At 47.0% G+C, this 13,813-nt stretch overlaps 1 protein-coding gene across 1 annotated transcript in view; it reads left to right on the forward strand.

The window, feature by feature from the left end:
- Window positions 1–13,813, forward strand: part of LOC311226085 (semaphorin-5B-like) — a gene marked incomplete at both ends in the record, with an annotated part of 108,988 nt that overhangs the window by 64,275 nt on the left and 30,900 nt on the right. Inside the window, one exon of the mRNA XM_084311461.1 lies at window positions 13,098–13,245. Within this exon, the coding sequence (XP_084167587.1) occupies window positions 13,098–13,245 (148 nt within the window). The remainder of the gene's footprint in view (window positions 1–13,097; window positions 13,246–13,813) is intronic.

A 13,813-nucleotide genomic window follows, 5' to 3' on the forward strand; every position in this document is an offset into this window, starting at 1 on the left:
GATCAGAATATAGGTAGAGGGGTCTCACGCCCTTGGGGTGGGCCACTGAGCGAGGTGTACATTACATTTACATTTAGTCATTTAGCTGATGCTTTTATCCAAAGCGACTTACAAGTTCTGTGCGACAAGACAGCAAGAAAGGTATAACTCTATCAGCTGAGTAACAATGTTCATCAAAGTGTTGCGTGTTACAGTGTAGGTTAGTTTATTAGGACAAGTGCATGACATTAAGGTTAGTCAGGTTAGATTTTTTATTTTTTTTTATCATTTCAGATAATGGTTGAAGAAGTGAGTCTTTAGTCGACGGCGAAAGATTGGACGGGATTCGGCTGTCCTAACTGGGATGGGTAGTTCATTCCACCATTGTGGGGCAAGGACTGAGAATAGGCGGCTTCTCTTTGATGACCCTCCGGGAGCTTGGATAGGAGTAGATCTGAGGCGGCCAGAAGATGCAGAGCGTAGGGGTCTTGAGGGTGTGTAGTTAGAGACCATTGACCGGAGGTAGGCGGGAGCGGTTCCCTTTGCCGCACGGTATGCTAGGTCGAGGGCCTTGAAGCGGATACGTGCAGCAATGGGGAGCCAGTGCAGGTCCCTAAGAAGTGGGGTGACATGGGCCGACTTCGGTAGGTTTGAGATCAGGCGGGCCGCTGCATTTTGAATGAGTTGAAGAGGCTTGGTGGCAGTGGCCGGGAGGCCAGCTAGCAGTGCGTTGCAGTAGTCGAGGCGGGAGATGACTGTTGATTGGACGAGGAGTTGGGTGGCTTCTTTTGTCAGGAAGGGGCGTATCCTTCTGACGTTGCTCAGGAGGAATCTGCAGGTTCTGGTTGTCGCTGCGATGTGAGCAGAGAAGTTCAACTGGTCGTCGAGGACAACACCAAGGTTCTTGGCGGTCGGCGACACGGTCACAGCTGCATTCTCGACTGTGATGGAGAGGTCGGTCAGGGGGGAGGATTTGGCCGGCAGGTGGAGCAATTCTGTTTTGCTTAGGTTCAGTTTGAGGTGGTTGGTCGTCATCCAGGCGGAGATGTCGGACAGACATGCCGAGATCCGCTCAGAGACGTGGATATCTGAGGGAGGGAAGGAGAGGAAGAGTTGAGTATCATCGGCATAACAATGATATGAGAAGCCATGAGACGTGATAATGTTACCCAGTGATTTAGTATAGAGGGAGAAGAGAAGGGGTCCTAGGACCGAGCCCTGGGGGACACCCGTCCGGAGGGGGCGGGTGGCCGACAGAGTCCCTCTCCATGACACTTGGTAGGAGCGGTCATTGAGGTATGATGTCAGCCATGTCAGCGCAGATCCAGCCACTCCCATTCCTGCGAGGGCCGCGAGGAGGATCTGATAGTTGACTGTGTCGAAGGCTGCAGATAGATCTAGGAGAATCAGGACAGAGGAGAGGCCTTTCGCTTTTGCTAAGTGAAGTGCCTCTGTGACCGCAATGAGGGCCGTTTCTGTGGAGTGGCCAGTCCGGAAGCCAGACTGATTGGGGTCTAGGAGGTCATTCTGTAAGAGATAAGCAGTAAGTTGGTTGGATACAGCACGTTCAAGTGTTTTAGAAAGGAAGGAGAGAAGAGAGACAGGGCGATAGTTGGCTATGACGGTGGGGTTCAGGGTTGGTTTTTTTATGAGGGGCGTGACTCTGGCTTGTTTTAGGGAGGTGGGGACCACCCCCGAGTTGAGTGAGGAGTTGATGGTTGCAGTTAGGAATGGGAGGATGTCCGGTGCTATGGTCTGGAGGAGTGGGGAGGGTAGCTGGTCCAGCTGGCATGTAGTCGGACGGTTCGACGTTACCAGTGTCAGGGTCTCGGCTTCTGTAATGGGAGAGAAAGATGACAGAGTGAAGGATGAGGTTCTCGATTCAGCGTTTGGAATGGGTGGGGGTTGGGAGAAGGAGCTGCGGATGTTCTCCACTTTTTCCTCAAAGAAGATCGCAAAGTCTTCGGCAGAAAAAGATGAGGGAGGAGGAGGTGGGGGGGGGAGTGAGGAGGGAGGACATGGTAGCATGCAGTTTGCGAAGATTCTTGGCAGAGGGTGTAAACAGGACCGTCTGGGTGGCGCCCTCTTTTCATGTTTTAGATCAACACGCATATCTGCCCCTTCTCCTGGAGTAGGCATGTCGGCGTGGTTTGGGCACGGTACTGGTTCTGGTCACGTCTGTGTACCGAGAGGGTGGTTGATTCCCTGGTGTGTTGGAGCAGAGTCAACTCCCGGGTTACCCGGTTGAGTGTGCCCCTGCATGTTCATGACGTCTGCCAATCATGTCAGCCTTCTCTGCCTTGACCCCTCTGGGTGGGTTTTTTTTTATGGAGGCTTTGTCATGGTGCTCAACAATGCCAGCATACGCCCCTTCCGCCGGGGGGGGGGGCTGTTTTCAGTTGACTCCTTTAGCGCCTGTCTCGTCCGCAGTGCTCCAGGCTCAGGTCTACAGCCTGCTGCCTGGTTTCCCCGGTGCGCTGCCTGCTTCCGTTGGTTAACCTTTTTGAGTGCTTTATGGCCATGCTGACTGCCTGTGTTGCAGGGTCAGTGTGCCAGGCGGTGTACTATTGGGGGGAAAGGGCCCGCTCTTGGAGGGGCCCTATCCGAATACGCTGGCGATGTGGGGGGCGGTGTCACTAAGTGACCGCCTGGTGGGGTCTTGATGCCTGGCGTCATTGACCTCTCCGGGCCCCCTTTTTCCAGGGGATCCAGTCCCTTCGGTGGGTCTGGGTCTTCCTTCGCGCTCCGCTGCTACGGCCTTGCCACGGGGTTGAGTTTGCTCTTGACCCCGTGATTTTGGGGGCAGTAACGAGGGTTGTTCCTTCCGTTCGTTCCTGGTGGCATGCGGGTTGTGCGCGTGCGTAGTCGTGGGGTCAAGCCACGGTCTGCTCACCCTGTGCATTGAGTTGCTTGAGTTCCTCTTCGCACGGTCGGATCCGTCTCCCTCCCGTCCTCCAATAGGGAGGGTATCCCTCCATTAGGGAGAGTCGGGGGGCTCAATCCTCCCCGGTCTGATGGTTGTGGGGGGCCTCAGCGGGGTACATTTGTCGAGCTTTGGCTCCCGCTCAGCTCCTCTTGTGCAGAATGACGCTGAGCGGCAGCCATAATGAAATAGAACGTAAGGTTATGTATATAACCAAGTTCTATGAATTATGGTGGCGCTCAGCGTCAGGACGCCGCTGCGGCCCTTGATCTCGCCTTGTGGTGAAAGTTTGGGAAGGAGGCGAGTAGGTGACCACACACCTGCTTATGAAGGTAAGCGGATAGGGGTGTGGCCAGACGAATGTTGGGATGTAAAGGTACATTGTGGAATTTTTTATTCAGTGCTCGTGCACGAAGTGAAGTGCGTGCAGAATGACGCTGAGCGTCACCATAATTCATAGAACTTGGTTATATACATAACCTTACGTTTAGACATGAGACAGACTGATCTATTTAAGCATTACATCACGTGCAGTAGTGTGTTATACTCATTAGATCACGCCTAGGGGTGGTTGTTAGGCCCCACGTGTAGCAGAGGGTTGTTAGACCCCCCTGGGTGTGATCTAATGAGTATAACACACGACTTCAAGTGATGTAATGCTTTTATACAATGGCCCAATTCACCCAACCTTATTGCTATACAATAAACACACAGTAATTGAAGCATAATGGAGATTTATTCACAAAACCATCCATAGAGAAAGTAGATCCAATAGTAGATCCACTAGTAGACACCAGAGGGAGCTCCACAAACCATGTTAAACCCAGATTCGGCTCAAACAAGGGACTAAACACGTTTCGCAATTATGCCACATCAATGTGGAACGCCCTACCCACAGCTGTAAAGGAATGTGAATCACTACCCACTTTCAAAACCACTCTCAAAGAGCACCTATGGGAGACTGCAATTCGAAACTGGCCCCTGTAAATGTCCTAACCCAACCCCCGCCAATGTACAGTAAATGTCCTAACCCAATAATACACGAGACCCTCTTCTTGGGACCAAGTAAGGTTTAGTCGATAATCCAATGTACAGTTACCCCACCCCGCCTACCCAACATTTTTCTTTTTTTTAAGTCCGTGATTTTTCTTTAGTTTCACAATGGGTCATGACAAACCACACACTAAAAACAGATTGGTCAAATTTGACCCAATTTGGGTTATTTTTGACCCAATTCACTGGTCAAAAAGGGCCCGACCAGTGTGTGGGTTAATTTGACCCATTATTATTGGTTATTTAATTTGACCCATAACTTGGGTCAAATAAACAAATACTTTTGATACTTTTACTTTTACTTTTACTTTTCCATTTTAAGGGTCAAAATAACCCAACCTCCAAGTTGATTTGACCCCATATTGGGTTATACCAACGACCCATTTTAAGGGTCAAAATAACCCAACTTCCAAGTTGATTTGACCCCATATTGGGTTATACCAACGACCCATTTTAAGGGTCAAAATAACCCAACTTCTAAGTTGATTTGACCCCATATTGGGTTATACAAACGACCCATTTTAAGGGTCAAAATAACCCAACCTCCTAGTTGATTTGACCCCGTATTGGGTTATACAAACGACCCATTTTAAGGGTCAAAATAGTTGCTTTGACTGAATCTTGGGTTACATCAAACTGGTCAAATAGACCCTATTCACAGCAGCCATCTTGTGAGCCAGATTGACAACGATTGACCAACAGATGGACACAGCAACATGATTAGTTACACATGTGTCAGTCTGGTTCACAGGATGTAGGTTTACCCTGCTGTGTCAAGATGGCTGCTGTGAAAAGGGCCTATTAACACAACTGCTATAGTTAGTACACTACATTAGGTTGGCACAGATGCTTGATTGAAAGGTATAACAGTCTAAATGTGCTGAAATCAATGAAAAGAACAGACCAAGGCGTAGAATACATTTAACTTCAAAATGTATTACACTTGTTGCATACATGTCACAGCGTGTGGACATCAAAAAGTGCTTGTGCTGCTATAGTGCCCATGAAACACATCATGTCAAACTGATTTCCTGTTTAAATAATAAATAATAAATAATACATATCGGTATGGTTTTGTACTGCTTTACTGCCCTGTTGGAACACTCCCCCAGATATTGATAGATCAAAACACATATATACTAAGGCTGTCAAAGTTAACGCGGTATTAACACGTTATCGCCCGATTCTATTAACACCACTATTTTTTTTAACTCACGATTAACTTTTAAGATTTTTTTTTACTAGACTATACTCAGGTGTATTATTGATGCTCTCGTTGATACTATGTTTGTTTCTGAAGTGTGTGTGTGTGTGTGTGAGATATATAGAGAGAGAGGGGGGTGAGAGAGAAGGGAGGGGGCAAGAGAGAAAGAGAGCTGGGAGAGTGTGTGTGAGAGAGAGAGGGGGGGTGTGTGTGATTACTCAGCCCTTGTGTGGGTGAATGTAACAAGTTCCTAACGTTTTCTTTCCCCTATTATTTCATGTACACTTTATTCATTGTTTTAATGAATTTTCTTTCTTTTAAGTTATTTTGTGCATCACTCTGTTTTGAATTTGATGCAAATTTGCAATGCATGAGGGTAATCCTTTTGTGTTAAATGGCTGCATAACGAAAGCATTTGTTGACTCGCATGTTGATAAGAGTATTAAAACTTGGAACTTGAAAAAGATCCGTAGAAAAAAGGTAGAAAAAAAGAAAAAAATTAGATTAATTTGTGATTAATCGCAAGTTAACTATGGACAATCATGCGATTAATCGTGTTAAATATTTTAATCGATTGACAGCACTAATATATACATATAGAAATACGGGACTTAGCGTCTACCCATCTCCCTCCTCCATCTCTTCCCCCACCTTCCCTCCTCCTACTTCACCTCCTCACTACGCCACCTCCTCTCCTTATACTCCTCCTCCTCCTCTCCTCCACCTTCCCTCCTGCTACTTCACCTATTCTACCTCCTCCTCATTTGTAAGTTTTGCGTTACGTACGGCTGTCCTTAAGAATGCTACATGCTTGGACTCTGGTCCCTCAATATTATATATAACGTGCTGGAGAAACTCCCATGCATGAACACACTGCCTGGGGTACTTTATGTCAAATACATAAAATGCTTTAAAACACGTATCAACTGCCCCGAGCATTGTGCTTTCAGGGTGTGCCCGACCTGCATAGATCACGAATGCCTGAGCACAACATGTGTGTGGTTCTCCCAGCACCAAAAACGAGGGAGAGGGTCTTGCCTGCTGGAGGTACTCCACCATATTTGTCCCAACCTAAAACAAGCACATAAGCAAAGAAAGAATGTTAAATACAGGTGAATCTTGGGTTGACAGCAAATCATAAGCAAGATAACAGGTTTATACCAACTATACAAGGGAGCTCAATTAAATCAAGTTTTTTTTTCTCATGCCAATGGAATGTGCAATGACATTTTGGAGTGCTCAAAACAGTGGTTTTAACTCGTCTTTGTAAATGAGGGAAACCTCAATGCCTTTTCGAGTTTAAATAGAGGTTATGGGGGCCTGGGGGACTTTGGTTGTCAGACCTTGGCTTGGTGGTGCAACCAAACTCTGTGGGTGCAACCTATAGGCTCTCTGAAGCAGCAGATAGGCTCCCTGAAGCAGCAGATAGGCTCTCTGAAGCAGCAGATAGGCTCTCTGAAGCAGTTAGGCTCTCTGAAGCAGCAGTTAGGCTCTCTGAAGCAGCAGATAGGCTCAAGCAGCAGATAGGCTCTCTGAAGCAGCAGATAGGCTCTCTGAAGCAGATAAGCTCTCTGGAGCAGCAGATAGGCTCTCTGAAGCAGCAGATAGGCTCTCTGAAGCAGCAGATAGGCTCTCTGAAGCAGATAGGCTCTCTGAAGCAGCAGTTAGGCTCTCTGAAGCAGCAGATAGGCTCTCTGAAGCAGCAGATAGGCTCTCTGAAGCAGCAGTTAGGCTCTCTGAAGCAGCAGATAGGCTCTCTGAAGCAGATAAGCTCTCTGAAGCAGCAGATAGGCTCTCTGAAGCAGCAGATAGGCTCTCTGAAGCAGCAGATAGGCTCTCTGAAGCAGCAGATAGTCTCTCTGAAGCAGCAGTTAGGCTCTCTGAAGCAGCAGATAGGCTCTCTGAAGCAGCAGATAGGCTCTCTGAAGCAGCAGTTAGGCTCTCTACAGCAGAGAGGCTCTCTGAAGCAGCAGATAGGCTCTCTGAAGCAGCAGATAGGCTCTCTGAAGCAGCAGTTAGGCTCTCTGAAGCAGCAGATAAGCTCTCTGGAGCAGATAGGCTCTCTGAAGCAGCAGATAGGCTCTCTGAAGCAGCAGATATGCTCTCTGAAGCAGCAGATAGGCTCTCTGAAGCAGCAGTTAGGCTCTCTGAAGCAGATAGGCTCTCTGAAGCAGCAGATAGGCTCTCTGAAGCAGCAGATAGGCTCTCTGAAGCAGCAGTTAGGCTCTCTGAAGCAGCAGTTAGGCTCTCTGAAGCAGCAGATAGGCTCTCTGAAGCAGCAGATAGGCTCTCTGAAGCAGCAGTTAGGCTCTCTGAAGCAGCAGATAAGCTCTCTGGAGCAGATAGGCTCTCTGAAGCAGCAGATAGGCTCTCTGAAGCAGCAGATAGGCTCTCTGAAGCAGCAGATAGGCTCTCTGAAGTAGCAGTTAGGCTCTCTGAAGCAGCAGTTAGGCTCTCTGAAGTAGATAGGCTCTCTGAAGCAGCAGATAGGCTCTCTGAAGCAACAGTTAGGCTCTCTGAAGTAGATAGGCTCTCTGAAGCAGCAGATAGGCTCTCTGAAGCAGCAGATAGGCTCTCTGAAGCAGCAGTTAGGCTCTCTGAAGCAGCAGTTAGGCTCTCTGAAGCAGATAGGCTCTCTGAAGCAGCAGATAGGCTCTCTGAAGCAGCAGATAGGCTCTCTGAAGCAGCAGTTAGGCTCTCTGAAGCAGATAGGCTCTCTGAAGCAGCAGATATGCTCTCTGAAGCAGATAGGCTCTCTGAAGCAGCAGATATGCTCTCTGAAGCGACATATAGGCTCTCTGAAGCAGCAGATAGGCTCTCTGAAGCAGCAGATAGGCTCTCTGAAGCAGCAGATAGGCTCTCTGAAGCAGCAGTTAGGCTCTCTGAAGCAGCAGATAAGCTCTCTGAAGCAGATAGGCTCTCTGAAGCAGCAGATAGGCTCTCTGAAGCAGCAGATAGGCTCTCTGAAGCAGCAGATAGGCTCTCTGAAGCAGCAGTTAGGCTCTCTGAAACAGATAGGCTCTCTGAAGCAGCAGATAGGCTCTCTGAAGCAGCAGTTAGGCTCTCTGAAGCAGCAGATAGGCTCTCTGAAGCAGCAGATAGGCTCTCTGAAGCAGCAGATAGGCTCTCTGAAGCAGCAGATAGGCTCTCTGAAGCAGCAGTTAGGCTCTCTGAAGCAGCAGTTAGGCTCTCTGAAGCAGATAGGCTCTCTGAAGCAGCAGATAGGCTCTCTGAAGCAGCAGTTAGGCTCTCTGAAGCAGCAGATAGGCTCTCTGAAGCAGCAGATAGGCTCTCTGAAGCAGCAGATAGGCTCTCTGAAGCAGCAGTTAGGCTCTCTGAAGCAGCAGTTAGGCTCTCTGAAGCAGATAGGCTCTCTGAAGCAGCAGATAGGCTCTCTGAAGCAGATAGGCTCTCTGAAGCAGCAGATAGGCTCTCTGAAGCAGCAGATAGGCTCTCTGAAGCAGCAGATAGGCTCTCTGAAGCAGCAGATAGGCTCTCTGAAGCAGCAGATAGGCTCTCTGAAGCAGCAGTTAGGCTCTCTGAAGCAGCAGTTAGGCTCTCTGAAGCAGATAGGCTCTCTGAAGTAGCAGATAGGCTCTCTGAAGCAGCAGTTAGGCTCTCTGAAGCAGCAGATAGGCTCTCTGAAGCAGCAGACCCCTTGCAAATGGGTGTAGCATTCCCTGAGGGGGAGGAGCTGCGTATTATATGGCTTTTTTTGCTTACCTTGCTTCCTCTAGAACTCCACCCCTCTTTTGCAAACTCCAAAAGCGGTACTGCTGGTTCTGGTGAGGGGAGGTACTGGTGGTTCTGGTGAGGAGAGGTACTGGTTCTGGTGAGGGGAGGTACTGCTGGTGCTGGTGAGGTGAGGTACTGCTGGTTCTGGTGAGGGGAGGTACCGTGGTTCTGGTGAGGGGAGGTACTGCTGGTTCTGGTGAGGGGAGGTACTGCTGGTTCTGGTGAGGTGAGGTACTGCTGGTTCTGGTGAGGGGAGGTACCGGTGGTTCTGGTGAGGGGAGGTACTGCTGGTTCTGGTGAGGGGAGGTACTGCTGGTTCTGGTGGGGGAGGTACTGCTGGTTCTGGTGAAGGGAGGTGCTGGTTCTGGTGAGGGGAGGTACTGCTGGTTCTGGTGAGGGGAGGTACTGCTGGTTCTGGTGTGGGGGGTACTGGTGGTGCCTCCTCATCGATATCTTGATCTGAAAGACAAAGACAGAAAACAAAGAAAGACTTTTACAGTAATTTCAGTGCCATCCAGTGCAGCAAACTCCAACACAGGACCAGGCTGGCAGGACCAGAGACCAGGACAAGAACAGGATGATAACCAAGATGAAGAACAGAATAATTTGTGTGTGCATGCATGTGTGTTGAAACCCTACTGAACAATACTGCTTAGTCATGGAAACATTTTCATGGTCAAGAAAGTACTAGCTCTTCAGCATTGAAAATATTAGCAGCCTGATTTGGTACATTAGGTGGCTGGGCCAGGGCCTGGTTGTCGTTATGTTCTCCTTGCAAGTGCTTTCTGTAAGACCGAATGAAAGAAAATGTTCTGCTACAAACTCCCTCACAACATTGGATATAAGTGGATGAAGCGTTTATATTGTGTGCTACTCGTAAATGTGAAAAGAGAGACTTGGCATCACCAGGAATTAGCCTTTTGCATTTAAAGCATGTATACGCCATCTGCCTTGATATGTTAGAACTCTTAACTTAGTGATCACTTACAAATTCTCTGTAAAGTTTTGAGAACTTGAGCCGGGGGCCTATTTTGGGGATGAGGTTCCGGATTGTTTCGTCATCTAAAAGTCATCAATATCTTTATCTGAAAGACAAAAGACAGAAAACAAAGAAAGACTTTTACAGTCCAGGCAGCAAACTCCAACACAGGACCAGAGACCAGAACAAGAACAGGATGAGAACCAAGATGAAGAACAGAATAATGTGTGTGCATGTGTGTTGAAACCCTATACTGCTTAGTCATGGAAACATTTTCATGGTCAAGAAAGTAAAAATGCTCACCTTTAAAACTGTCTGTGAGCTCTGGCAATTGCCACTCAATTAATTTTTCTGTGACAAAGCTGTCCATCAAGACTGGCCTGAAACAAAAGAAAGCAATGTGGAAATGAACACATCTGCAATTAATTAATGCCTCATGCCCAAGTACTCAGCCACGTGTGCACGATAGGCCAAGTACTAGCTGACATAGCAGCCTAGAATATTTAGCACTGAATTCAGGTGTAAAAAGCCTCACCACATGTCTGGCTTCCGCAGTCTACTGCTTAATTTAGTATAGGATGTTGTAAATTGATGCTCGAATCGCGGGACATTAGAGAGATGATGGAAAATGTAGACCTCAAAATGGCGCAAAATGGCTCTAAATCACAGTATGTAGCTAGCTAGCCAACCAGCTATGTCACCGCATTGAGAGGACAACAGCTTTATTACACACATATGGTTAATAAAGATATCAATCATATAACGTTACACAGCTATAGATAATCTCCAGTTAATCTGGTATCATTACAACCCAAAACACGGTAAAATTTGCAATAACAGTAACGTTACTAGTACTGGTTAACTAGGCCTAGCTACTAGCCAGAACCTTTGTAATACTCATAGACTTGGTCACTTTCGGTAGCATGCTTGAACGGTAATGATTTATGTGTTGTGTCGTGTCGTGTGGCTTATTTATTAATAGAGGTTACCACATATTTTTACAAGGTTAGAGATGAACCGATTATAGAAATGAGTAGCTAAGTTGCAACTTGCGGTGGATAGCTAGCTAGCTAGCTAGCTGATGACGCGACAGATAGCTGTGAAGAGCTAGCTAATTTAGTTCCACAACGTTCACAGTGCATGGTTAACACGACGCAATAGGTACAATGGATGGGTTGAGATATAAATACTGTGCTAACGAAACGAGATCTTACCTTGAGTCAGTGAAGTCTTTTCCGTGATCGTGAAGAGGGTTTGTTGGACCGTGTTGACTTGACTGTGAACGTGGGACCGTGTTGACTGTGAACATGACCGTCTGACTGACTGGAACATATAGTTCCCAGTGGGGGAGGGGTGTAGCTTTGCAGATCCCGGCGGAAACACCCAGCTCTCTGACCCAACACATGGGTTATGTCTCAGAAAATTGACCCATAATTATTATAACTCACAAATTGGGTCAAAATTGGGTCAAAATTAAATCTCAATAACCCAAATAATGGTTATGCTCAGAGAATTAACCCATAATTTTAACCCAACACGATTAACCAAGAAATTGGGTTATAGAATTGACCCATCTGTTTTTAGTGTGCAATTACATAATCCAACATATGTGTAACGAACTAACATATTCCAGTTGACTGTATCTTTTTTGGAGGATTCGTTCAAAAGCTATTCATACTTCCATTTGTCTATCTATGGCGGATTCATTCAGACAGAAAAAAAAAGTTATTCGGTTGTGGGAGGGATCTGGGGTCACGTGGAGTGTGTTATACGAAATAACAACGTCTAACTTGACTGTTTCAGCCAATCAGAATCAAGAAATCTGCATGCCATTGTATAAAACTAATATAACTATATACCTAAATACTTTACACTGTGTTTAGACATGAGACAGACTGATCTATAACTAATATAACTAGATACCTAAATAATTTACACTGCATTTAGGCATGAGACAGACTGATCTATAACTAATATACACTAACGAGATAACTAAATACTTTACACTGTGTTTAGACATGAGCTAGACTGATCTATAACCAATATATAATAACTATATACCTAAATACTTTACACTGTGTTTAGACATGAGCCAGACTGATCTATAACTAATATAACTATATACCTAAATACTTTACACTGTGTTTAGACATGAGCTAGACTGATCTATAACTAATATACACTAACTAGATAACTAAATACTTTACACTGTGTTTAGACATGAGCTAGACTGATCTATAACTAACTATATACCTAAATACTTTACACTGTGTTTAGACATGAGACAGACTGATCTATAATTATACCTAAATACTTTACACTGTGTTTAGACATGAGACAAACCCTTAGTATTAGATCCTTAGTATTCTTCAGTTTACGTCGAGACCCAAACAGAATGTGTTTTTTCTAAATGTTGAGATAATTTGTTGTCAACTAGCCAGTCCCAACATGAATCCGCCGTATTCCCTAGCTTATTGAAAATAACACCGGCATCATGATGTGAAAAAAAAACAATAGCACTATCATCCACATAAAGTAGCAATTCGCATTCTGGGTCTACACTGATAGGCTAGCCATGTCATTAATGTAACATAAAAAGAGCAATAGAGCTAAAATATTACCCTGCGGCACCCTGCAAGATACACCCAGAGGCTCTGAGCTAGTTCGATCAACATTTACAATCTGTTACAATGACTGCACTATTGACTTTCACTATTAGTGATGGACGTGAGCTATATCCACTGAAGGTCTCCGCTCTAACGAGCCCCCTTCAGGCTACCCGCCGCTCTCCTGAATATGAATGAGCGGAGGGCGGGGTTTGCGGGTTGCCGTGTGCCATTGTGTAGGTTTCTGGTGTCTTCCTCGGGGAGTCGGGGGCGACAGTGGCTTGGGAGGTAGAGCAGTCGTCTGACAATCCAGAGGTTCCCGGTTCGATTCCTGCTCCTCCCGGGCAGCTTGTCGAAGTGTCCTTGAGCAAGACACTTAACCCCTAATTGCTCCCGATGAGCAGGTTGGCATCTTGCATGGTCGCCTCCGCCATCGGTGTGTGAATGTGTGAGTGAATGGGTCAAATGTGAGGAACAAATTGTAAAGCGCTATATAAATGCAGCCATTTACCATTTACCATTTATTCCTCAACCTCTCTCAGACAGGCATGTTCTGTTACGTTCTGTTACGTTCTGTCCTGGTTCTCATGAGTCCTCCTCTGCTCTACTCGTGGCCAGGTTCTGTAACGAGGGGGTGTCGTGTCCCCAGCCCATATTCTGGTCCCCGTGGAGCTCCTGGGCCAAGTGCAGCTCAGAGTGCGGCGGAGGCGTCCACTCCAGGCTGCGCACCTGTGAGAACGGCAACAGCTGCCCGGGATGTGCACTGGTAGGAGACATGCACCCACACACACATACATACATACACCCACACACACATACATACAGATGCAGCTCTCAGGATTCTGAGCTCTGCTCTGCTACTGCTACTGCAGTAATCATGCACCATTAACCTGGCAGTGCTGTTAACGAGGCGTTAACGATACTGCGTCCTTGCAGTAGAGGTTCGATTTTTAAGAGCTGGATCTGTACACACACACATACACATACACGGTGGTGTAGTGGTTAACACTGTCGCCTCACAGCAAGAAGGTCCAGGGTTCGATTCCCGCTTGGGGACCAGGTTTCCATGATGCCAGTTACCCAGGTGGGGTATCTCCCAGGCCTTTCTGTGTGGAGTTTGCATGTTCTCCCCGTGCTCGCAAGGGTTTCCCCCCGATAAGATAAACCCAATGGAAAAACATGCACAACAACAATAGATCGCTAACGCTGTGGCGTCCTTGACGAAGACGGACAGGAGCACTTGGATTGGTCCCCTGGCGCGGCTCACGTTGACGCCTGTCTGCTCCCGGCTGCCCTTGGGGGGGAAGGACGACGGGATGGGTTAATCGCAGATA

This window comes from Notolepis coatsorum (genome assembly GCF_963971535.1).
Source record: "Notolepis coatsorum genome assembly, chromosome: 3".
Taxonomy (NCBI): domain Eukaryota; kingdom Metazoa; phylum Chordata; class Actinopteri; order Aulopiformes; family Paralepididae; genus Notolepis; species Notolepis coatsorum.